This window comes from Microcaecilia unicolor, chromosome 2, assembly GCF_901765095.1.
Source record: "Microcaecilia unicolor chromosome 2, aMicUni1.1, whole genome shotgun sequence".
Lineage (NCBI taxonomy): Eukaryota > Metazoa > Chordata > Amphibia > Gymnophiona > Siphonopidae > Microcaecilia > Microcaecilia unicolor.
Window position 1 is genome coordinate 502,208,958 of NC_044032.1, and position 25,946 is coordinate 502,234,903.

The 25,946-nt window shown below is 42.9% G+C and overlaps 1 protein-coding gene across 6 annotated transcripts in view; it reads left to right on the forward strand.

The window, feature by feature from the left end:
* The window catches only part of JAKMIP1 (janus kinase and microtubule interacting protein 1), a 360,574-nt gene that overhangs the window by 201,207 nt on the left and 133,421 nt on the right, over nt 1-25,946 (forward strand). For all 6 annotated transcript variants that reach the window (XR_003940703.1, XR_003940707.1, XR_003940704.1 and 3 more), the window contains 3 exons: nt 8,889-9,098; nt 16,715-16,834; nt 23,655-23,801. Coding sequence is in view for 1 of the 6 variants with exons in the window: in XM_030191173.1 (XP_030047033.1) it covers nt 8,889-9,098; nt 16,715-16,834; nt 23,655-23,801 (477 nt within the window). In the remaining 5 variants the exon portion in view is untranslated. The remainder of the gene's footprint in view (nt 1-8,888; nt 9,099-16,714; nt 16,835-23,654; nt 23,802-25,946) is intronic.

Sequence of the window (25,946 nt, forward strand, 5' to 3'; positions counted from 1 at the left end):
CTGGCGGAGCTAAAGTGTTTGTTCCGCGCTTGTCACACATTTCCTGGCACCCTGTCCTGTTTTCAGTCGCTGTGCATGCTTGTTTTAATGAAACGAGCGTGCACAGTGACTGAAAACAGGACAGGGCGCCAGGCAATATGAGACCATTGCGGGACAAACATTTTAGCTGGCGGGGTTAAGGACCCCCGCCAGCCAAGGTACCTTCGCAGTAGAGGTGGGGGGGGGGCAGGAGGGCGGTGGCAACAGGGAGGCGGTAGCGGCCACGGGGGGGGGGGGGAGACAGAAGTGGTGGTGGCGGGGAGGTGGGCCAATGTCATTTTCACCTATCTTGGGAGCTCTTCTGATTTGTTGCTCATTTTACAATTGGGGACAAAAAAAAAAGGGAGTCCCTCTATCCAAAAGAAGAGGTTTTATTGGATTAGGAAGTATGGACAACTGCCTTTTAAAGTGACAGATTCACCCAGTAAGACTGAAGGTGAAGACCTTGCCTTTGTGACTGAAACACAGTCCTGTAGATTGTCTGAAACTGTGAGTAAAAATCAACATGCTATTCTGTAGTACACATCCTTTTGCCTGCATTTTGGCAGAGGCATTCCCGGGGTGGAGTTAGGTCATGGGAGGCAATAATAGAGAGAGTTTTTTTTTTTTAATTTTCAGAAAAGCAGGTGGAAATCCTTTGCAGTTGTTCCGTAGGCCGTTTTCAAAGGGATAGTAAGCAGAAGCAAAGCAATTCTTTATCGGGGTGCCTGGTTATGCTTCACTCGAGTGCCTAAATGGCATCTTAATTGTCACATATGTGGATGCATAACTTCAGGCAGTGCTGTTCTAAGGGAGAGCTTAAGTTCTATACCCTCAGAGTCTATATAGATCCCCCAAAGTTGAGCGCCGGAATTTCCTTGTGCAACTTAGGGGGTCCTTTTACCAAGCTGCGGTAAAAGGGGTCCTGCGCTAGCGGCAACGGCCATTTTTGCCACGTGTTGAGGCCCTTTTTACCAAAGCAGGTGAATGGCCAAAAAAAGGAAATGGCCATGTGGTAAGATTGCACCAATTCTATAAAGATTGTTAAGCGGTGAGCAACCTTTTTAGAATAGCAGTTAGCACCGATTCCCACGTCCAGCTTTGAGTGCGAGGACTTAAGCCTGCTAAATATTGGTGTAAGTCCTGGCACCCAATTGATGGTAGTAGGCACGGAAATCCAGAAGTATTGTATAATATTGTTCCTAATGTCTTCTAACCTGCCCGTGCCCCATTTTGAGTTGTGTGCTATGGAATTTAGGCACCCAGTGTTATACAATAGTGATAGGCCAGTGGTGCCCAAACCTGGTCCTAGAGGCACCCCAGCCAGTCAGGTTTTCAGGATATCCATAATGAATATTCATGAGATAGATTTGCATGAGGTGGAGACAGTGCATTCAAATCTCTCTCATGAATATTTATTGTGGGTATCCTGAAAACCTGACTGGCTGGGGTGCCTCCAGGACCAGGTTTGGGAACCATTGGCATAGGCAGATCTGTGCATATCCTAATTAGTGCTAGTTAACCCCAATAAACCCCAATATGATTGTTAGTACCTAATTGACTAATTAGTTTCCATGCACATCTGGGATCCACAGCAATATTTGGGTGCCCAACTTCAGGCGGCCTATATAGAATCTGGAGGATTGGGAGTACTTCTATAACCAGGTGCCTCCGTTTAGGCACCTCAAAGCTGTGCACAAGAAAATGTTTTTCTTCATGGCTGCATTTATTGGTCTTGGAACAGGCTCTGTAGATACAAACCTGGGAGTTGATGGACTGTAAGTATATGGTGGACTTTGCTACACCTGCCTCAGAAATGTTCAATAAATGTCTGGAAAAGAAATTAATCTCCTGCTGTATTAAATCTAAGATCAGTTCGTTTTCCTGTTCTGTGTTGCCTTGCAGGCTCTTCAGAACTGCAAGGAAAGACTGTAGTATGGGATATATAGAGAGTATCTCACTAGGGGGCGCCTGTAGCACATCAAGACTTGATAAATTCAGTTTGTCAAGCACATCAAGACTTGATAAATTCAGTTTGTCATAGCCTACGTAAGGTTTGTTCTGCTCATGTTGTGTCATCCTGGTATTGTGAGCTCTTTACTGCACCTCTGGAAGCTAATTAGAAAAGGAAAGTGTGATGCTTTATCTGAAAAGTATGAACATCTTCTGTCTCTTTTCACGTAGAATTTAAATAACTCAAAATCAGCCGAGCAGATCCTGAGCTATACTTTGGATTTCATGCTAAACTCTTTCTAAGAGAGCTGTGTGTGTCTCACTGTTTTATACTAAGCTTCACTTGATTTGTGATTGTGCAGACTTTCCACATTTCGGTGTGCTGATGGTTTGCAGTAATCACACCATAAATATCTTACCCTCCCGATATTCAGCCCATGGCTCTCAGCAGTTTTTTTTTTTTTAATGTTGTCTGCCATGGGCAGAAAATTCTGGTTATTCAGTTTCAGTGCCCAGATAGTGGCTGCTGCTAAATATACAGAAGCTTTGGTGACTGCCCAGCACTAGCCCAATAGCAGCAATATTTAGGCACTATCCGGATAGCTGTCCTGAGTTATCTGGATAGTGGTGCTGAAAAATCATAGCTACTCATATAGTGCTGTGGCAGTCTTAAAAGATATTCAGCTGTACTCTCTAGATAGTGTTATTTACAAATTAACAAATAGAAATAAAACAAATAATATCATTTTATTGGACTAATACATTTAGCTTTCAGAGGCCAAAACCTCCTTCCTCAGGTCAATTCAGTATAGTACTGTTAGTGTCCTATCCTGACCTGAGGAAGGGGGTTTTGTTCTCTGAAAGTAAAATGTATTAAAATTAGTCCAATAAAAAGATTACCTTATTTACATGTTCTATTATAAACATTTATTAACACAGCTACAATACTACTTTATCCTAAAGCAAAAAAATAAAAATATATATTTACATATCGTTGTCTCTGGTTTCTGCTTTCCTCATCTTTTCACTGTCTTCCTTCTATCCAGCATCTGTCTTCGCTCTCTCTCTGCCATCCAGTGTCTGCCCTCTCTCTCTGCTCCTTCCATCCACTGTCTGCCCTCTCTCCCTTCCATCCACTTCTGCCCCTTCCATGCACCATCTGCCCCAGTCTGCCATCTCTCTCTCCCCCTTCCATCAACATCTGCCCTCTATCTCTGCCCCTTCCAACCACCATTTGCCCCAGTCTGCCCCCTTTCTCTCTGCCCCTTCAATCCGTCTGCCCTCCCTCTCCCATCCGTCCAGGGTCTGCCCTCCCTCACGTGCCCCCCTTCCATCCAGGATCTGTACCCTCTCTCTCTGCCCCCTCTTTTTAGCCCCCAGTTCCAGTCCCCTTCATCCACCACATGCCTTGCATCCCCCCTTTCAGCCCCAGACCCATTCTCCCACCTGCCCCAGGCATGGACCCATTTTCCCTCCTGCCCCCATGTCAGACCCCAGTTCCAGCTTCAGGCCCCTTCTCCCATCTGAGCACTCCCCTCCCCTCTCTGAGCACCCATCTGAGCTCCCCCACCCTCCCTAATCCCCTTTAAGCACCCCTCTGAGCTCCCCACCCCTCCCCAATCCCCTTCTCCCCTCTCTGAGCTCCCCACCCTCCCTAATCCCCTTTAAGCACCCCTCTGAGCTCCCCCACCCTTCCCCAATTCCCTTCTCCCCTTTCTGAGCTCCCCCACCCTCCCTAATCCCCTTTAAGCACCCCTCTGAGCTCCCCCACCCTTCCCCAATCCCCTTCTCCCCTCTCTGAGCTCCCCCACCCTCCCTAACTCCCTTTAAGCACCCCTCTGAGCTCCCCACCCTTCCCCAATCCCCTTCTCCCCTCTCTGAGCTCACCACCCTCCCTAATCCCCTTTAAGCACCCCTCTGAGCTCCCCCACCCTTCCCCAATCCCCTTCTCCCCTCTCTGAGGTCCCCCACCCTCCCTAATCCCCTTTAAGCACCCCTCTGAGCGCCCCCACCCCTCCCCAATCCCCTTCTCCCCTCTGAGTCCCCCCCGAGATCCGTTCTCCTGCTGCTCCTACCCTGTCCTGCCTTTAACACTTTTTTTTTTCGAAGCGCCGGAGAGTGGCAGGCAGCGCACCTCGCGTCTGCCCTGCTAGTAAAGAAGATCTCGCTGACGTCGTCGCCCTTCCCACATTGAGTCCCGCCCCCCTCTGAGGCAACTTCCTATTACCGCGAGGGCGGGCGGGACTCAGGGAAGGACGACGACGTCAGCGAGATCTTCTTTACTAGCAGGGCAGACGCGAGGCGCGCTGCCTGCCACTCTCCGGCGCTTCGAAAAAAAAAATGTTAAAGGCGGAGCAGCGGGAGCGGAGCACCCCCCCACCCGATGACACCTGGGGTGGACCGCCCCCACCGCCCTTGCTACGCCACTGCAGTAGACCATTCATCTATCACTGGGCGTCATATAGAATACTTTGGTTTGTGGTGTCTATGCTGGTTTTTTATAAAGGAAATTCCTTTTATCCTTATCCTGATACATTATTTATTACCGCTCCTATTTGATGAAGATATAGACTAGCCCCTGACGCAGCCCTATTGTTGGGCGAAACACGGCCTGTGTCGGGCATTTGTCTTACATACGGTATCTTCAATAAAGTTTTTGGGATATTATATTGATCTGCTAGTTTGTTTTCCACGTTGGATTTTGCAGATCGCTTGCCTTGTTGTTTTCTGGGAGTCTCTATCGTGGATTACAGCTACCCCAGCAGGGTCCCAGGGGTCTACCATGAGTAGAATTTGAATGGACTATACCCAGGTGGTCTACCTAGATTTGGCTGGAGACACACCCTCCCTTCTCTGGGGGATCTACTTCCAAGTGACATGATGTACATCTCGTCACACACTAGAAAATTAGCTTTCCCACTCACCAACTCTGAAGTCAAATGTTTGGTTTTATGAGCTTTATTTTTAGCCATAGCAGAATCCTACAACCATGATTCTTCGTCTCCCACCATGCCAACTTTTTCCAAGAACCACTCAGGATGCTTAATGTCGCATTTACTGGGCTCCGGAATTGACTCACTAATCGTGCCTGACTTTCCAGTTACTTTTTTAGGAGCCATTACACATTCATGAAGAACAAATCCCAAGAACAATCTGTCAACGAGGCTGTTTCTTCTTACAATACTCTATCCTCTGCCTTAGACACTCTTGCACCTTTGATGACCCGCCCTGTAAGGCGTACAAAACCCCAACCTTGGCTGACTTCTAATATCCGCTACCTACGTTCCTGTACCTGCTCTGCCGAACGCCTCTGGCGGAAATCTCGGGCCCTTGCTGATTTCTTACACTTTAAGTTCATGCTGACCTCCTTCCAATCTGCTCTTTTACGTGCCAAACAGGATTATTATATCCAACTGACCAACTCTCTTGGCTCTAATCCTCGACTTCTCTTCACCACATTGAACTCTTTCCTCAAGGTGCCCCCTCCCCCCAACTCCCCCTTCATTATCTCCTCAGACCCTTGCTGAATTCTTTCACAACAAGGTTGAAAAGATAAACCTTGCTTTCTCTACCTCACCACCTCTCCCTCCACTAGTCCGTTCCCCTCTCTCTCCTTCCCCTCATTCCCTTTCCTCCTTTCCTGAAGTTACTATTGAGGAAACTACACGTCTCCTTTCTTCCTCAAAATGTACCACCTGTTCCTCTGATCCCATTCCCACCCACCTTCTTAATGCCATCTCTCCTGCTCTTATTCCTTTTATCTGTCACATTCTCAACCTCTCACTTTCCACTGCGACTGTCCCTGCTGCCTTTAAACATGCTGTGGTCACACCTCTCCTTAAGAAGCCTTCACTCGACCCTACTTGTCCCTCTAATTACCGACCCATCTCCCTCCTTCCTTTTCTCTCCAAATTATTTGAGCGTGCTGTTCACCGCCGCTGCCTTGATTTTCTCTCCTCACATGCTATTCTTGACCCACTACAATCTGGTTTTCCCCCTCTCCACTCAACCGAAACTGCGCTTACTAAAGTCTCCAATGACCTATTACTGGCTAAATCCAGAGGTCAATATTCCATCCTCATTCTTCTTGATCTTTCTGCTGCTTTTGACACTGTCGATCACAGCATACTTCTCGATACCCTGTCCTCACTTGGATTCCAGGGCTCTGTCCTTTCCTGGTTCTCTTCCTACCTCTCCCTCCGCACCTTTAGTGTTCACTCTGGTGGATCCTCTTCTACTTCTATCCCTCTGCCTGTCGGCGTACCTCAGGGTTCTGTTCTTGGTCCCCACCTCTTTTCTATCTACACTTCTTCCCTTGGTTCATTAATCTCATCCCATGGCTTTTCCTACCATCTCTATGCTGATGACTCCCAAATCTACCTTTCTACCCCTGATATCTCACCTTGCATCCAAACCAAAGTTTCAGCGTGCTTGTCTGACATTGCTGTCTGGATGTCTCAACGCCACCTGAAATTAAATATGACCAAAACCGAGCTTCTCATTTCCCCCCCCATACCCACCTCCCCGCTCCCCCCGTTTTCTATTTCTGTTGATGGCTCTCTCATTCTCCCTGTCTCCTCAGCTCAAAACCTTGGGGTCATCTTTGACTCTTCTCTCTCCTTCTCTGCTCATATCCAGCAGATTGCCAAGACCTGTCGTTTCTTTCTTTACAACATCCGTAAAATCCGCCCCTTTCCGAGCACTCTACCAAAACCCTCATCCACACCCTTGTCACCTCTCGTTTAGACTACTGCAATCTGCTTTTTGCTGGCCTCCCACTTAGTCACCTCTCCCCTCTCCAGTCGGTTCAAAACTCTGCTGCCCGTCTCATCTTCCGCCAGGGTCGCTTTACTCATACTACCCCTCTCCTCAAGACCCTTTACTGGCTCCCTATCCGTTTTTGCATCCTGTTCAAACTTCTTCTACTAACCTATAAATGTACTCACTCTGCTGCTCCCCAGTATCTCTCCACACTCGTCCTTCCCTACACCCCTTCCCGTGCACTCCGCTCCATGGATAAATCCTTCTTATCTGTTCCCTTCTCCACTACTGCCAACTCCAGACTTCGCGCCTTCTGTCTCGCTGCACCCTACACCTGGAATAAACTTCCTGAGCCCCTACGTCTTGCCCCATCCTTGGCCACCTTTAAATCTAGACTGAAAGCCCACCTCTTTAACATTGCTTTTGACTCGTAACCACTTGTAACCACTCGCCTCCACCTACCCTCGTCTCTTCCTTCCCGTTCACATTAATTGATTTGATTTGCTTACTTTATTTATTTTTTGTCTATTAGATTGTAAGCTCTTTGAGCAGGGACTGTCTTCTATGTTTGTGCAGCGCTGCGTATGCCTTGTAGCGCTATAGAAATGCTAAATAGTAGTAGTAGTAGTAGTAGTAATGGAATAACTTCCCCTTCACACAACCAATCACACAGTGAGACTTAACACGTCCACCTCCTCCCTGCCCACTCACGTCCTCTGAGCAACCACGCTGTTACACAACCCACCAGTGGTGTACCGTGAGCACTGAATTTATTATTAGAACCAAATCTAATTCATTACCACAAGTGGGAGAGGGCTCAGCCAAGTTAAATCTGCCCTTCCTCTAAATCAGTCGTGCCAATTTAACAAAGTTAATATACCGCTGTTCATATTAAACATGCAGCAAAGTAAGTTTAGTCTTTCCCATGGTATATTAAAGTGTGTTAAAGGTCAACTTTTCCCCCACCTTAATAACTACCCCCTTAACATCATCTGTGCTTCTCCTTGCTGTCTTGAGTTCTGATATAGTTTTCCCCTTTACTATCTCCATTGCACTTTAACACCTTACAGCTTCACAAGTGCACAGATAAGTGTGCCTCACTGGGGTTTCATCTCTTTAAATTAATTGGACAGAGTCTTGAGTATAATGTGGAATGGAAGTCATTACTGCATTAGCACTTCACTTAGAGGCTTCTCTATAATTAAAGCATGTGATGAAGCTCACTGTGAGGATATGTTCTGTGGTTCATAAATCAAAATGTAGCAATATTGTCATTAATTTGACTTTTAAATATATTTACCTGTACAGAGAAATTAACACATTTTAAGGAAGAATTTTTACTGTTCTGGGATCTTGCCGGGTACTTGTGACGTGAATTGGCCACCGTTGGAAACAGGATACTGGGCTTGATGGACCTTTGTTCTGTCCCTGTATGGCAATGGTTATAATCCTGTGATACCTTTATCCAGTGAAAGCTGCACTTGTTTCAATAGAAGATCTTATTAAGTAAAAAAAAAAAAAAAAAAGACTGAACAGTTCCTTGTTTTGTCACATTTGGGGCCCTGTTTACTAAGCCGTGTTATAGGCGTGCTAGAGTTTTTAGCGTGTGCTAAAAACGCTAGTGCACCTTAGTAAACAGGGCCCTTAGTAAACAGTATATGTAAATATGACATGTAGACTAAAATGAAGAGAAAAATGTGAGCGTTTAGACTTTTTTTGTGACTTTTCTTGATGAAAACAGAGAAAACAAATTGAAGGAGAAAACCTTGGCTTTGTAATTACGGTATGTGTGTTACAAGATAACAGTCGAAATATTCCAAAGATCATCTTGATTTAGCGTTGTGGTTCATTGCCACCTAGTTTAGTTATACCTCCTCATGTCTGTTACCCTGTTGTCTGTTTACCCTTTTCAGGGTCATGGTGTGCCACACTGTAGTAGGTGGAGCTTGTTTGCAAATTGGTTCTGAAGCAAAGCTGTGCAGATTGAAAGCTTAGTAACAAGAGTAGCATCACAGAAAATTGTTCACTAGGGTGGACCTGTCCCATGATGCCAATGTTTAGTCTTTGCTGCACCACTACAGTTTAAAATTCCCATTTTACTAACCCTGCTTACGGTTTGCTGAAACATTTGCAATCATTTTTTTTTGTCCTAACAGATGGAGGAGATTAGAGGTAAAGATCGTGTGATCCTGACTTTGGAAAAAGAGCTTGGTGTGCAGGCAGGCTACGCACAGAAGCTGTTGCTCCAGAAGGAGGCGCTGGATGAGCAGCTTGTCCAGGTAAAGGAAGCAGAGCGACACCATGGCAGCCCCAAGAAGGAACTTCCAGCTGGGGTCGGAGATATCACTGAGCTAATGGGAACCCCGGTGAGACAACAGAATCTCTCTGAAATGTCTGTCCTTGTCTAGGTTCTGTGTCCAGTAGGCTTAGGTACAGCTAGAGCAGGATTACGTTGAGAGGTTAGGTGTACTTTCTGCTTGTATATGGTTGGTTTAAGGATCAAGAGGTTTTTGTTCAGTAATTGCAATTTCCTTAGCGTCCCTCCGGACCGGACCAGGATTGGACTGATGGGTTGTGCTCGCCTACCAGCAGGTGGAGACTGAGAAAAAACTCTGACTCTAGAGAGCCAATAGGAGCCCTGGCCATGTGACCTTAGCCCCAGTATTTTCTCAGTCTCCCAGCAGGTAGGAAGTGAGCCCATTAGTCTCTCTCCTTTTCTCTTTAGATATTACAGATATTTGTGATAATTCTTCTGTGCCTGGAATCTTATTTAGAGGCTTGACAGAGTTTCCTTTCTCTTCTTTCTTTGACAGCCTCGGGGGTGTTAAACTCGGGTGTCTCGAGTCCACCCCCCTTCCTCCCCATCTCCCTGGCTTAGCAGGGAAGGGCCGTCCCTTTCTCTGGAAAGGTGTACCGTCTTTGGGAGAGGCAGCCACTTTTAACAGGCAGCTGCTTTAAAAGAATTAAATCAAATAAAAGGAAATTCAAAGAAGCAGCCTTTCTTTCCCCAGACTTCTAACGAGCAGGCAGCTCCAGTGTTTTATTATGATTGAGGGGTTATAAAAAAAAAAAAACAAACAAACAGAAGAAAATAATTCAGTGTCTGTGACTTTAAACAGCGATTTTTCTCGTCAGATTTAATTTCCTCCATTTTCTTGCGTTTTGGCGGCGGCAGTTTAAACAAATAAAAAAAAAAAAAAAGAAAGGTGCGAACCGCGTAAGCGCGGCCACCTGTTTTTTCCGATATGGCTTAAAAGTTCAAACAGCTGCTGTCGGTCAGCGTCGCGCAGTTCACGCAGCCGGAACGTGTAAATTTTGCTCTCCCTTCAAGTCCGGTGCTGCCTCCGGTTTTTTCGGGGCCTTTTTCGCCGGCTGTTGTTTCTTCGCCGTTCCACTGGGCTCCGCTTGTTCGGAGGTGTCGGGCGCGCTGTCGACGATCGCCACGGGGCCAGTGGCGCGAACGGCGGCCATTTTGTTTCTCCCTCCGTCTTTTCAGTCGGGGATCTCTCTGCTGAGGTAAGGCTGCAGTTCATAGAGCAGTTCGGCTCCAAGATGTGTACACTTTTGTATGTGCTGAACGGCGTATTCTAAAATGCTCTTCACATCAGCAGGCAATATTTGGTTGAAAAGGGGGCTCCTTTCATATATGGATATATAACAAGCTTTTCTTGTTTTAAATTTCTATGTATCACGGGGCTGTTAACACTAGTTTTTTCTGGTGCTCAGTCATTTTTCATTGCCTGGTGGAAAATCTACATCTTATCATAATTCATTTCAAGCATTTTCCTCAATAGCTGTAGTATTATACAGTGTTTTAAGAACTTTAGAAACTTTCTCTATAGGCATAGAGTAAATTTCTGTTTTTCTCATTCCCTGGTGGATGGGACTACATTGTCTAAGAGTCAGTTGATTGGAACTTAACAGACAATCACTCTCAATGGCTGTAGTGTTATACAGTGTTTTCTTTTTCAGACTTTAAGAAGCCTTCTCTTGAGGCATACAGTAGATTGTTCAGATGCCATGGGGATATATCAGCTCTTTCATATTCTCTGAGGGACAGTCCTGTCTACCAAGCTCCCAATCACTCAGCTGCCTTAGCAGGCATGCTTTATTCATGTCTTCCCTTCCTTTCCAACTGCCTTGAAGCCTCTCATATTTCATTTTAGCTTTCTTCTGGGTTTTACAGGACATATGGTCACTTAGAGAATAAAGTCATCCTTTCATTTTGCATATTTCCCACTTAAAGATAGTGGAAGGTCCTCAAACCATCTACTCGTGTTCGTCTCTACTCTATCAGTTCAGCATTGGCAGATTATAAACATCCTGGTTTGGTCCAGTATGCCTATACATACCATCTGCTATCTCTTCCTCTTCCTTAGAGACCTGATGTTATATCAAGCTTTCTTGAATTCAGATACAGTCTTGTCTACACTGCCTTCACCAAGTGGCTGTGGCACAACTTCACCTTTTTCGTTACAGGTATTTTCCAAGTTTGTCCTTTTTCATTTTCATTCTATGCGCCTTCACTCCAGAGTGTTCTTTCAATTGGAAGGGGATTCACTCACTTCCTGTGTATTTATGCCATAGGTACATAAGTATGGTTATGCTGGGTAAGGCCTAAAGTCCATCAAGTCCAGCATTCATATCTAATGGGCATAGGTACATAAGTTTTGCCATTCTGGGAAAGCTCAAATGTCCACCTTTCTACAACCAGAACAGCATTAAAAAAAAAAAAAAACCTCTCACGAGAGTATCGAACAGAAATCTCTGCTCCAAAAGCAAGGCTTTGCAGTAATTCTGCAAACTAACGCATACAATATTTGCCATGGCTGTTCACCACTAGGAACACCGGGGACCCTGGGCCTAGGTTCGGTGTTTTAACCTGAAACAAGCTCAACATTCATATCTATTGGGTGTGAGTCTGGTACTACTACTACTACTACTTAACATTTCTAGAGCGCTACTAGGGTTACGCAGCACTGTACAAATTAACAAAGAAGGACGTTCCCTGCTCAAAGGAGCTTACAATCTACATCTCAGTGAGGGAGGACGCATGACCGTGGTACGTGGATTAGTGGTATGTGGATTAGGGAGATCCAAGAAATTACAGGCCAGTGAATCAGACGTTCATACTGGGACAATTTTTTTCTGTCCAGAGCGTACTACCATAACTGGTGGTCTCCTATATTCAGAACTTTCTATATTCAGAACTTACCCAACTATGGAACGCCATAGAGATAGGGTTGGAGTTTGTAGCCCTATTTAGCTGGTGTCCTTGGTCACCCTTCCTCTTCTCCTCAGGATCCAGAGAATGGCTGGTTTTTTGCTTATGCATTAACCAGTCATTTTCAGCAGTACTCTCTCTTCCGTTCTTTTATAGATCTAAGAGGATGTTCATTGCGCTCTTAGGGTCATTTCATTCTTACCTAGACGACTGCCTAATTGGAGAAAGCCTTATCAGCAGAGTTCTCAGATCAAGCACCTGGTGTTGCATTTCTTACAGTCTCTAGGTTGGGTGGTGATTGTAGCCAGGCCTCTCTTTTGATCTCTCATCAGATATCTCTGATTTTCTCTTTGTTTAGTCAGGTGGGCGCACAGTCTTTTGTCTCCTCTGCAAACATCCCAGTTTATATTTTTCTTGGTGACCTTGGGCCTTCGGCCATTTCCTCGCTCTATTCTGCAGAATGCAATTTTACTTTCTAATGCCCAAGAAGGAATTTTCCTTCATCCTATTGCGAATCTCAGGGTCATCAATCGCACTATTTAAGTGTCATCTAGTTATCTCAAGAACCTTAGTTCTGTCATTGGGATGCTTCGTGCAGTACACTTTTTGGCAGAAGCTTGTTTGTATATATTTTTTTCTGGGGGACCTCAGCAATTCGTTTTACCTTCGGCTGAATTTTGTTTTCCCTACTGACAAACAAGGCGGAGAGAGCTATGTTGGTCCTTGCCATGGCAATGGGTTATGTCATCCGCCATGGAGGAGTTAAGAGTATACTCTTGAGTTTGTAGTCTTTTTTTTTTTTTTTTTCTTAGTTGTCTCACCCTGCATTTAGGTGAATGGACTCTCATTTTTTCAGCCTTACTTCCTCACTGCGACACTTCAGGGCTATCTCTTTTTGCCTTCAGGCTCACGAACATTTCTTGCTTCTTCCGTTCAGCAACAGTCTTGACGGAGACAGGGTCAGATGCCAATGTCCAGCAGGGGTTTTTCAACCTTCTATATGCGTTTCTTCCGTCATCTCACTAGGTGTTCACGCAGAACCAAGGCACCTTTCTACATCCGGACCCCCAGTCACTCAAACTTATGGCGTGGTTACTGGGTCCGCAACGTCTTTGATATTTTCGCAGGAAGTACTTCAACTTTTAATTGCTTCCAGACAGAAATCTACATTAAAGTCCTATGAATCAAAGGGGTGACGGTTCACTCTGTGGTGCTCCTCTCGCCACTTCATTCCACAAACAGTATCCATTTCGCAAGTTTTGGAATATCTTCTGCATCTGGCGAAATCTGGTCTGTCTTACTCATCCATTAGAGTTCATTTGGCAGCTCTATCAGTGATGCATGATACTGTTGACAACCGCACGCTTATGCAGCATCCACTGTCAAAGCGGTTTTCTTAAAGGAGCCAAGCACCTGTACCCCCCGCTTCGTCCACCAGCTAGGTGAACTACGTGAACAGACTCTTAAAGTTCTGATTTCTAGTAGCCATAACTTTTTCTATAAAGTTTTCCTCTTCGAGCAGTGTTTCCTAGTAGCCATTGCAGCAAGTACATCTATGTGTGGAATACTTCTACAGTTGGTAACTTCTTTTCAGTCTGCTGTAGTTTAAAGTTTTCACCTTTCCCAATCGGTTTTTTCTTATTGGTTTGGTCCTTCTAGCCAGTAGGCGTAAAAGTTTTTCATTGTTTCTAACCCGCTATATCTCGAAGGATCAAGGAAATGAGAATGTCTATTTCTCTTCTCACTGAGAGGGCAGTTCCACAGCGTATTACAACATATTCCACAACTTCAGAAGCGGGCTCTATTCTTCCTACAGCGATTTTTGGTATGAGAATGTCTATTTCTCTTCTCGCTGAGAGGGCAGTTCCACAGCGTATTACAACATATTCCACAACTTCAGAAGCGGGCTCTATTCTTACTACAGCGATTTTTGGTGCTCTCGGTGCACATTGGTAAGTTGGCAACTTAGTCCTAGTTTCATTTTATTTTGCTCATTGGGACACACTACATGTTAGTTGTCGCCAGGTGGCCTATGCAGCATGAACATTTCTCTGCAGTTTTCATAGGGTCCCTCCCTTCAGATTACTGCTTTGGTACTTCCCATCAGTCCAATCCTGGTCCGGTCCGGAGGGACGCTAAGGAAGGAGTAATTAGATCTTACCTGCTAATTTACTTTCCTTTAGTCCCTCCGGACCGGACCAGGCCCCTCCCATGTTCTCTCTACTCTTTAGCTTCTTTTATTAAGTAGGAAGTGTATTCATTCCTTTACGATTTGTGGAACAATACTATATATATACAGAACTTTACGTGGTCTATACCACTTCTCTGGTGGTTGCTGGTGAGCTCAATTGCTGGAATCTATCTATAAAACCTTAAATACGCCATACCACTTCTCTGGTGAGAGTTGTGGCTGAGCTCAGTTGCTGGAATATCTATAAAACCTTAAATATGATTTACCACTTTTCTGGTGAGAGTTGCTGGTAAGCTCAGTTGTTGGAATATATATAAAAATCTTAAGTGGGCCATACCACTTCTCTGGTGAGAGTTGCTGGTGAGCTATAAGACAAGTGAGCCATACCACTTCTCTGGTGAGAGTTGCTGGTGAGCTGTAATACATATCGGGCCATACCACTTCTCTGGTGAGAGTTGCTGGTGAGCTCTGATACTTGGCATTGCCGAGTGCTTTGTGGCTGCTAGGATTCCATACGGCACAGAAGGTCTTTCTTTCTTTCCTGCTTTGTTATTCAAATACTGAGGCTAAGGTCACATGGCCAGGGCTCCTATTGGCTCTCTAGAGTCAGAGTTTTTTCTCAGTCTCCACCTGCTGGTAGGCGAGCACAACCCATCAGTCCAATCCTGGTCCGGTCCGGAGGGACTAAAGGAAAGCAAATTAGCAGGTAAGATCTAATTTCTCCATATATCAATAAATTTCCCCTTATGTTACAAAATGAAATATATCGATCCAGAATGTATGAATTCTTGATTTAACCCTAGACTGATTTCACTGTGGTCAAAAGAGGTGGTGCCAGCACATATTTCAGTATCTGTTATTGTATTTGTAAGCAGCTCAAACAGTGCGCAATGCTGCATGTGCTAACTGCAAAAATTCAGGACAATTAAGACATATCGCATGTCTTGCAGATAGAGTAAATAAGCACTTCCCTGCCCCCATGCATAGTAGCTTAGAATATGACAGCCACAGGGTTGGGTAAACTTCTTTCAAACAGGCTTTCAATACAAGTTCAAATTTTAATTTTAGCTTCAAATTTAATTATATAAACAAATCCTGTCTTTGACCTGGCATGCATCTATTTAAGATTCTGTTTTTCAGATCTAGAGTAACTCAAAGAATTCCACTTTGTGAATACTAGCAGAACTATTTTCCTTTGCATAGGTGATTTTTTACAAATTTAGATAACATATGAATGCGTGGTAAAATACCACATTACCATGTTTTAAACCCAGATTTTACCTCACTTTAGTAAAAGGCCCCCTTCCCTTTATTAGCAAAAACATTTATACTGTACACCGCTTTGAGGAGTCCTTTTACTAAGGTGAGCTGAAAAATGGTCTGCGGTAGTGTAGGCGCGTGTTTTGGTGTGCACAGATTCATTTTTCAGCGCACCTGTAAAAAATGCCTTTTTTTAAAAAAATGAAAATGGATGTGCTGCAAAATCAGAATTGCCGCACGTCCATTTTGAGTCTGAGACCTTATCGCCAACCATTGACCTAGCAGTAAAGTCTCACGTGGTAACCAGGCGGTAATGATCTACTGCGCCAAATGCCACTTGGCACATGTCTGATATGCGCAGCCGAAAATAAAATGAAATTACCACAAGAGCCACGCGGTAGCCGGGTGGTAACTCCATTTTGGCGTGCGTTGGGCGCATGTAGATGCTTATGAGGCTAAGTAAAAGGGCCCCTGAGTGAATTCCTTCAAAAAGGTGGTAAATAAATCCTAATAAATAAATAAATAATTTATAGCTAATTTATTATTTTTGAAATACTTTGAGCTGCTTCTTTACAATCCCTCTGGGTTCGTGGAGTAGCCGCTTTCAGAAGCGATGGATTGTTGTAAGTCTCTTTTTGTATTGCAGTTAAGTCCTTACAAGTTTTTCTGGGAGCCAAATTAACAAGAACCTCATCAGAAGACCAATATTGCTAATGTGTTTCCCCCATAGATGCAGAGGAGGTCATTTTATCAAATGTTTTCTGAGAGTAGCTATTTAAAATTGTGTGGGTGAATATATGCATTTAAATACCTATGCTTACAAAAGCACACATATCTTTACTTGTCTGTACATAGGCATTGGACTTTGTGTTTTGCGCTTGAGATCTAATAAATTAAAGGTTATCAGTATAGAATGTATGCCTTCTCTGGGGCAGGGAACAATCTACTGTACCTGAATTGTAGCTCACCTTGAGCACAGGTTTCAGAAGGCAAATCCAAAATTCAAATTTGTGTAGTTTGCAATCATTCATTTTAGCCCATCTCTGCTTTGAAAGCTATATTGGACTGCACACCAGTGGGGAAATATTTCTTTGTAGCACAACCTTGTTAAACTCTTTTGAGCTTTGGATTAGCTCAGGAACTGCCACCGCTTTTCTGACCTGAGAGCTGGGTGAATTTTTTGGCCAACAAGTATGCTGGCATTCAAATTTCTCAGTATCTCTTTGTATGTTTTGATTCCCAGAAGTGCATCTGAATGTTTTATTTGCATCTTTTGACTTGAGATTTTATTTTAAATGTTTTTGAAGGAGCAACATGTGGATGAGCGAGACCTGCGCAGATTTCAGCTAAAAATTGCCGAATTGAATGGTGTGATACGGAAGTTGGAAGACAGAAATACCCTTTTAGCTGATGAAAGAAATGAACTGGTAAAAAATAGTGCTAATGAATAACATTGCTAATTGCAAATGGAAAAGCATTGGAACTAATTCATGAGATATGCCCAGCAGGATAGTCAGCTGAATATTTTGCCAATGAATGTGCCACTGAGATTGAGCAGTTTGGGTAATTCTGGCAAAAGCAGCTGTGTGGCTTCACTAATAGCACAAGTTTGCCTCATTACTGCATAGAATCTGAAAATAGTGACATTCTAACAATTTTTATATAGTTCCATCTAAATACAGTGGGCCTGATATGCAGCCAGCGGCAATTGGTATTTTGTTGACCGTTGCTGGTGCTAAACCTGGAAATTCAGTGCCAGCCCATGTCTGAGCACTGACATTGAATATCTGACTCTGCTGAGCCAGCTAAAACATAGTCGGTTAAATGCGATATTCAGCACATAACCCTCTATGGGTTACTGCATAAAGATAGGGCTGTGTTTTATGCAGTCCTGTTTATTCAGTTGACCTGGCTGGTTAAGTGCTCAATGTTGTCAGAGTAGGAAGGGATGCAAGGCAACCAAACCAGACAGGACTCCAGAGGTAGATGGATAAAAAAAATCTTTATTACCAGAGACCAGATACCATAGACTTGACATGGCCCGTGTTTCAGCAATGAATATGCCTGCTTCAGGAGTCAGAGATCTACATACATACAGTGGTGGAAATAAGTATTTGATCCCTTGCTGATTTTGTAAGTTTGCCCACTGACAAAGACATGAGCAGCCCATAATTGAAGGGTAGGTTATTGGTAACAGTGAGAGATAGCACATCACAAATTAAATCCGGAAAATCACATTGTGGAAAGTATATGAATTTATTTGCATTCTGCAGAGGGAAATAAGTATTTGATCCCCCACCAACCAGTAAGAGATCTGGCCCCTACAGACCAGGTAGATGCTCCAAATCAACTCGTTACCTGCATGACAGACAGCTGTCGGCAATGGTCACCTGTATGAAAGACACCTGTCCACAGACTCAGTGAATCAGTCAGACTCTAACCTCTACAAAATGGCCAAGAGCAAGGAGCTGTCTAAGGATGTCAGGGACAAGATCATACACCTGCACAAGGCTGGAATGGGCTACAAAACCATCAGTAAGACGCTGGGCGAGAAGGAGACAACTGTTGGTGCCATAGTAAGAAAATGGAAGAAGTACAAAATGACTGTCAATCGACAAAGATCTGGGGCTCCACGCAAAATCTCACCTCGTGGGGTATCCTTGATCATGAGGAAGGTTAGAAATCAGCCTACAACTACAAGGGGGGAACTTGTCAATGATCTCAAGGCAGCTGGGACCACTGTCACCAAGAAAACCATTGGTAACACATTACGACATAACGGATTGCAATCCTGCAGTGCCCGCAAGGTCCCCCTGCTCCGGAAGGCACATGTGACGGCCCGTCTGAAGTTTGCCAGTGAACACCTGGATGATGCCGAGAGTGATTGGGAGAAGGTGCTGTGGTCAGATGAGATAAAAATTGAGCTCTTTGGCATGAACTCAACTCGCCGTGTTTGGAGGAAGAGAAATGCTGCCTATGACCCAAAGAACACCGTCCCCACTGTCAAGCATGGAGGTGGAAATGTTATGTTTTGGGGGTGTTTCTCTGCTAAGGGCACAGGACTACTTCACCGCATCAATGGGAGAATGGATGGGGCCATGTACCGTACAATTCTGAGTGACAACCTCCTTCCCTCCGCCAGGGCCTTAAAAATGGGTCGTGGCTGGGTCTTCCAGCACGACAATGACCCAAAACATACAGCCAAGGCAACAAAGGAGTGGCTCAGGAAGAAGCACATTAGGGTCATGGAGTGGCCTAGCCAGTCACCAGACCTTAATCCCATTGAAAACTTATGGAGGGAGCTGAAGCTGCGAGTTGCCAAGCGACAGCCCAGAACTCTTAATGATTTAGAGATGATCTGCAAAGAGGAGTGGACCAAAATTCCTCCTGACATGTGTGCAAACCTCATCATCAACTACAGAAGACGTCTGACCGCTGTGCTTGCCAACAAGGGTTTTGCCACCAAGTATTAGGTCTTGTTTGCCAGAGGGATTAAATACTTATTTCCCTCTGCAGAATGCAAATAAATTCATATACTTTCCACAATGTGATTTTCCGGATTTAATTTGTGATGTGCTATCTCTCACTGTTACTAATAACCTACCCTTCAATTATGGGCTGCTCATGTCTTTGTCAGTGGGCAAACTTACAAAATCAGCAAGGGATCAAATACTTATTTCCACCACTGTACATAAATGCATAAAAATAGATACATGATGTAGGAGTACAAACCTCTTAAAAAGAAACATGAACAATGCAATAAATAAATATATGCATAATAAATGAGCCATAAATAATACAAGAATACATAAAAACATCTAAATATAAACCCTCTTAAGAAAACTTCAGTGAAAATGAGGCTTGGAAACAGTAAGCAATCAAAGACAGAACACAAAGTACAAAAACATGGCTTGGTTTAAACAGGTCCAACACGAGGGAATCCGTGAGACCGTTAGATCAAGTAGAAGCAAAAAGGGTGCTCAGTGAGGACAAGGCCATAGTGGAGAAACTGAATTAATTCTTTGCTTCTGTCTTTATGGAAGAAGAGGTAAAGGATCTGCCTGTACCGGAAACAGTTTTCAAGGGTGATGATCCAGATGAACTGAAAGAAATCTCAGTGAACCTGATCCAAATTGACAAATTAAAGTGTTGTAAATCACCTGGACTGGATGGCATTCATCCAAGGGTACTCAAAGAACTCAAGCATGAAATTTGCTGATCTGCTGTTAGTAATATGTAACTTGTCATTAAAATCGTCCATAGTACCTGAAGATTGAAGGGTGGCCAATGTGACGCTGATTTTTAAAAAGGGTTCTAGGGGGTGCTCTGGGAAATTATAGACCAGTAAGCCTGACATTGGTGCTGAGCAAATAGTGGAAACTATTATAAAGAATAAAATTATAGAGCACATAGACAAACATGGTTTAATGGGACAGAGTCAGCATGGGTTCAGCTGAAGGAAGTCTTGCCTCACCAATTTGCTTCATTTCTTTGAAGACGTGAATAAACATGTGGATAAAGGTGAGCCAGTTGATGTAGTATGTCTAGATTTTCAGAAAGCTTTTGATAAAGTTCCTAATGAGAGACTCCTGAGAAGGTTCTGGTGTGGATTAGGAATTGGTTATTGGACAGAAAACAGATGGTAGCGTTAGATGGTCATTTCTCTCAATGTAAGAGGGTGAACAGTGGAATGCCGCAGGGATCTGTACTGGGACTGGTGCTATTTAACATATTTATAAATGATCTAGAAATCAGAACGACAAGTGAGATGATCAAATTTGCAGATGATACAAAACTATTCAAGGTTGTTAAAACATGTGCAGACTGTGAAATATTGCAGGAAGACCTTAGTAATTGAAAGACTGGGCATCCAAATGGCAGATGAAATTTAATGTGGATATATGCAAGGTGATGCACATTGGAAAGAATAATCCGAATCATAGTTACCTGATGCTAGGGTCCATCTTGGGAGTCGGCACTCGAGAAAAAGATCTGGGTGTCATTATTGAGAATACACTGAAATCTTCTGCTCAGTGTGCGGTAGCGGCCAAAAAAGCAAACAGGATGCTAGAAATTATTAGGAAAGGGATGGTGAATAAGACCAAAAATACTGTAATGCCTTTGCATTGCTCCTTGGTGCGTCTGCATCTTGAGTATTGCGTTCAGTTCTGGTCGCCATATCTTAAAAAAGATATAGCGGAATTTGAAAAGGTACAAGAATGTTTTTCAGGGGAACTTTATCTATATAAATTTAGGATTGTAGTTGGTGTGGACCAATTTGTCCATACGTGTAGGCTGATGCAGAAAGCCTTGTGGTTGAGTCATGACTCTGTTGCAGAATTACCAATCCTAAAATAATGTGGCATGCTATATACAATGAGCATGAAAATTACTGCCTCATTAAAATCATAGTTGTAGTCTACTGTTCATTGCTAAATGTCACCCTTCCTGTCAGTGAATGAATGGTGACTGACTCGCACACTGACAGGAAAGGTGACATTTAAAAAAAAAACTGTAACAGTATAAGAACTTGTAATTTGTAATTATGTCACTCATCTAACACCAACAAAGTAGTTATCTAATTGTCAATAGAAAATTTTTTTTATAGGTAAAAAAGGACCTCAGAACACGCTACATGATCACACTGTCATAACAACAGTAAGGCTGTCTTGTATGTACCATGAGCCATGTCAATCATTGATCCAGAAAACCTATTGCTTTTTTATTTTATAGAAGTCTTTTTTAATTTTATTTAAATCTTTATCCCATGTATCTTTTTTGTAATCATAAAACTTTATTTCAACTTCATTGCCGACACTGACTATAAGACTGCATTCAAAATTACTACTGTTAATCTTGTAATGATCTCATGAAGATCCATACAATTCTAGTGTCTTTATTACTGGCATTTCTAGCAGACGCTTCAATCTTTCATTGAAGAGTACTTATCTCAGTCTTCTGAAGATCCTTATAGGCGCCCGTTTTGCCTGACTGGCTTTATCGGAGGATCTCCCAGTTTATAAAGACACTTCTCATTTCACAGCTTGTTTTCAATGGTAATTGGTACGTTTACTATTGTAAACTTTTACTCTCCAGACAATATTTAAAGACTTCTGAGGCAGGCATTTGGCCGAAACACAGTATTGTATCGAGTCTTCTATCAATAAAACTTATTTGAGATTTCCATCAATAAATGTTGTTCCCATTGAGAATTTTTTGAGTTGTTCTTGGAGTGCCTGGTCCATTTCCCCACTGTTCTTGTTATTTTGCCTATGTGTATGAAGAACAGTGTGTCTTTTGTATTGATTTTATTATGTATGTGAATTGGAAACCTCCTAGAATTGTATGATAGAGCAGGGGAATGTAAATGTTGGTGGCTTGTTATAGAATTTCCCATTTAGGGGGCAATTGAAAGGCTTATTTAATTAATTAATTAATGTATGGCATTTATACCCCGCTCTTTCCCGCTCGATAGCAGGCTCAGTGCGGCTTACAGATATGGTACAGAGTATCACAGAGATAACACAAAGTAAGGTACAAAGTACACAGAGTATGGTACGAAGTATAACATAGATGATCCAGTTGTAAGGTACAAGGTACACAGTATGGTACGAAGTATAACATAGATGATCCAGTTGTAAGGAGTAAGACAATTGGGAGAGTTGTGGGGGAGAGGATTGGAGTATGGGTAGCATGGTTAAGTTCAAGAATTAAGTTGGGTTATTCGGGTAAACTTGTCTGAAGAGGTAAGTTTTCCAAAACCCTCTAAGTTCAATGCAACTAATATGGACTTAGCAGGTTTTGGAAACTATAACCAGGCACCTCCAACTAGGTGCCCTGAGGCCATGTGATTGGAGCCTGTTGTATAATGGAACCTAGGTCTCTAGATGTCCTTATAGAATACTAGTGTAGTATCCAAAATGAATAGGCTTGAGAGAAATTTTCATGTTCTATCTCCATTGTATGCAAATTTCTCTCATGCATATTCATTGTGGATATCCTGCAAACCTGACTGGCTGGGTGTGTTCTGACAATTGGATAGAGAATCACTGTTCTAGACATCTGCCAGAGAATGTAGTAAAATCAGTTAGCGGGGTTTAAAAAAAGGTTTGGATAGCTTCCTAAAAGAAAAGTCCATAAGCCAAATGGACTTGGGGAAAATCCACAGCCTATTTCTAGGATACAACAAACATATGCAAAAAATAGAAAGTAGAAAAGTGAGTGCCAACAAGTACTGTTCTAATTGAATCTTAGGGACGTCTCATATAATATCATTTGGCTGTATATGTGACAAAATACTCTTGTCTATCAGCCATAGCAGTCTTTAATCATTGACGACCCCCTCCATCCAAATTTTATAAGTATTTTAAATGCAAAAATGTATATTAATGTGGAAAGTACTTAAAGCACACACTTAAAAAACAGTAGGAAGGTATCTATTTAAACCACCACTGTTTAACTATCACAATCACTTATCTTGTGCATCTTGTGTATGTATTGAGGAGCATCCAGGAACCTTTGTTATCCAGACAGGACCTGTTTCGCTGGGTTGCTTTGTCAAGAGATAATCCTGCAAGACCATCAATACATAACAGAAAATTAATTAATACATACTCTCTAAATACCTTCTTCCTGAAAGATTAAGCTCGAGACTTACAGTTTCAACTTCCTGGTATGCCTTATGCTCACTCTACATAAACAGGAAAATGGCGGTGGCGTTTTTTTAAAAGCCTACACCGGAACTACTATGTATTTCCTGTACAAGAGTATTTTGTCACATATACAGCCAAATGATATTATATGAGATGTCCCTAAGATTCAATTAGAACAGTACTTGTTGGCACTCACTTTTCTACTTTCCATTTTTTGCATATGTTTGCTGTGTTCTTTTGAACATAATAAGTAGAACGCCTAACTTTTTGACAGTATTTCTAGGATAAGCAGCATAAAATGTATTGTACTGTATTGGGATCTTGCCAGGTACTTGTAACCTGGATTGGCCACTGTTGGAAACAGGATGGTTGATGAACTTTCGATCTATCCGAGTATGTTCTTAAACTGTGCATAAATGTGATTGCCTAGTATTTAGACATTCCCTTTTAATCATTTGAGTAACAGAGCTACTTTTTGCAATAACCAACATTTGTAATAAAAATGTTATATTAAAAGAGAGGGACATGTGCATTTTCCCCCTTTGATTATGGTAGAGCACAGTAACTCATGGTATGAAATGAACTTCTTTTTCAGCTGAAACGTGTCCGAGAAACAGAAGTCCAGTTGAAACCTCTTTTAGAAAAGAATAATAGGATGTCCAAAAAGAATGACGACATGCTTCAGGCTATACAGAGGATGGAAGAAAAATATAAAAATCTTTCGAGGGAAAATGCTGAAATGGTAAATAAAATTATACGAATGAAATTTGGTGGTGAGGATGTAACATACTTGTGTACAGTTAAACCTAATAACAAAAATAAGAATCCAGGTTTTTTATTCAAGCTTCACATTTTTAGTAGTTTAGGAACATTCAAGCAGACAGCTTCTTTGGTGACATTCTTACTAATCTTCCACGAAAGAGACAGAAAGAGAGAGAGAGAGAGAGGGAACTGTCTTTATAGGACCCAATTATGTCTGGATAGACTGAGGTACAGGAAATCTCTTGAGTTGGAATTCAGTGCTCTAAATACTAAGGGCTAGAATGATACTAAACAAGTACATGTGTATTCTCTATTGCAGAAGAGGAATGCGTATCCAGTGTTGGGATTTACAGCTGCTCCCTGCTGCTTATAGGTTTTTAAAAGTTCTCTTTTTTTTGGCAGCCCTGTATAATAGGAGAGATTGGGAGGTCACCCCGAGTCTCCACCCCCATCCCCATGTTTTTCCTCTTACAAGCAATTCTTCCAAATGATTGTGGGCAATGTGCTTACATGGGAGATTTTAGATGTATAGGTTTCAAAAATGACACACACACACACATTTGTGTGTGAGCACTCACATGTCTGGATTCTGAAATACAGACTTTCATGTCTAACGGGTCTTTTACTAAGCTGCGGTAAGCACTAGCATGGGCTCACCACAGCTTAAAAGGCTTTACCGCAGGGTGCGCTCAGGCGTCCCGTGGTAATTTCCAAATGTGCGCACGGTACCCATGCACTAAAAAATATATTTTTTGGCCGAGGACGTGTCTAGGGGAAGAGAGTGGGCATTTTTGCTCTAATCAGTTAGAGCTTTGGCATTGCCTCATGCTAAGTGATCAGCACAGGATTAGCACGTGAGCCCTTACTGCCTACAAAACAGGTGGCAGTAGGGGCTCACGTGCTAATTTTTGTTAATGGTCATGCACTAATGGCAACACGAGCACATGACCATTAAATTGGAAAATGGAAAATTGGCCATTTTCTGGCTGTGGTCAAATGACCTTTGCGCACAGGACAACTTGTATAAAGGCACGTTCAGATCGCTTTCTACCACAGCTGTGTAAAAGGGCCCCTTAACTATTGACATGTGAATGGCAATTACTTGCACCTTGCACACATAAGTGCACAGGAAAGCACCACTTATGTGCATATGTGCATGCATGTTATTCGATAAAATAGTGAGGAACTGCAAGCGAGGGGTGTACACCGTTGTTCCCTCTAAGCTGAGCGGGAGTCCTCCAACTGCATTGCCGCCAGTAGCAGGTGCTGCTTCAATCCTGTGTTTTCAATTGTTAAAGACAGGCAGGTTCTCTGGAGTCCTACAGAGCTTTCTTGTAGCTCACTATTTGAAAATGTGATAATGAAACAGCGCCCCCCACTGGCAGGACTGTAGGTAGAGGACTCCCGCTCAGCTTAGAAGGAACAGTGGTTACACATGGTTAGAGCATGGGAGAGGTGTAGGCATGTCTCCAATACAGGCACAGAACGTTACGCACTTTGCATGGCACACTTAGGCATGCCCAAAGACTACTTCCAGTGACCTAGCATAAATAATTGCACCTAAATTTAGATGCCTCAATTCGGGTTTATGCTAGTATTCTATAAAGGCATCTTATACATAGATGCTGTTAATCGAATTGGTTCTCACTGCTGGATTCTATATAGCACGCCTAGAGATCCGCGATGAAATCCAGGCATATTCTATAACAACGTGCGTAACTTAATTGACAACATCTAATCAGCATTGATAACAGCACTTAAGTAATAATGAGCATTGATTGGCAATAATTAGAATTTACCCGTACAACTCGCTAAGCATATTCTATAATGAACTGCGACTAAATTTTAAAGCACGCAGTTCAAAAGGGGTGTGGCTCTCGGCAGAGAAATGGGCGTTTTCGTGAGCATTCCAAAATTTACGTGCATAGTTAATAGAATATGGCCCAGTGAGCATAAATGTACACGCAGGGATCGATGTCACATTTTCGTTTATGTAAATAGATGCGCATAGTTTTAGGCGCTGGAATATCAACTAAGAGTATTCTATATACTGCGCCTAAATCTAGGTGCCGCTTATAGAATACACATAGCTGGAAATGTTTACTGCATGGATTTTTTAGGCACC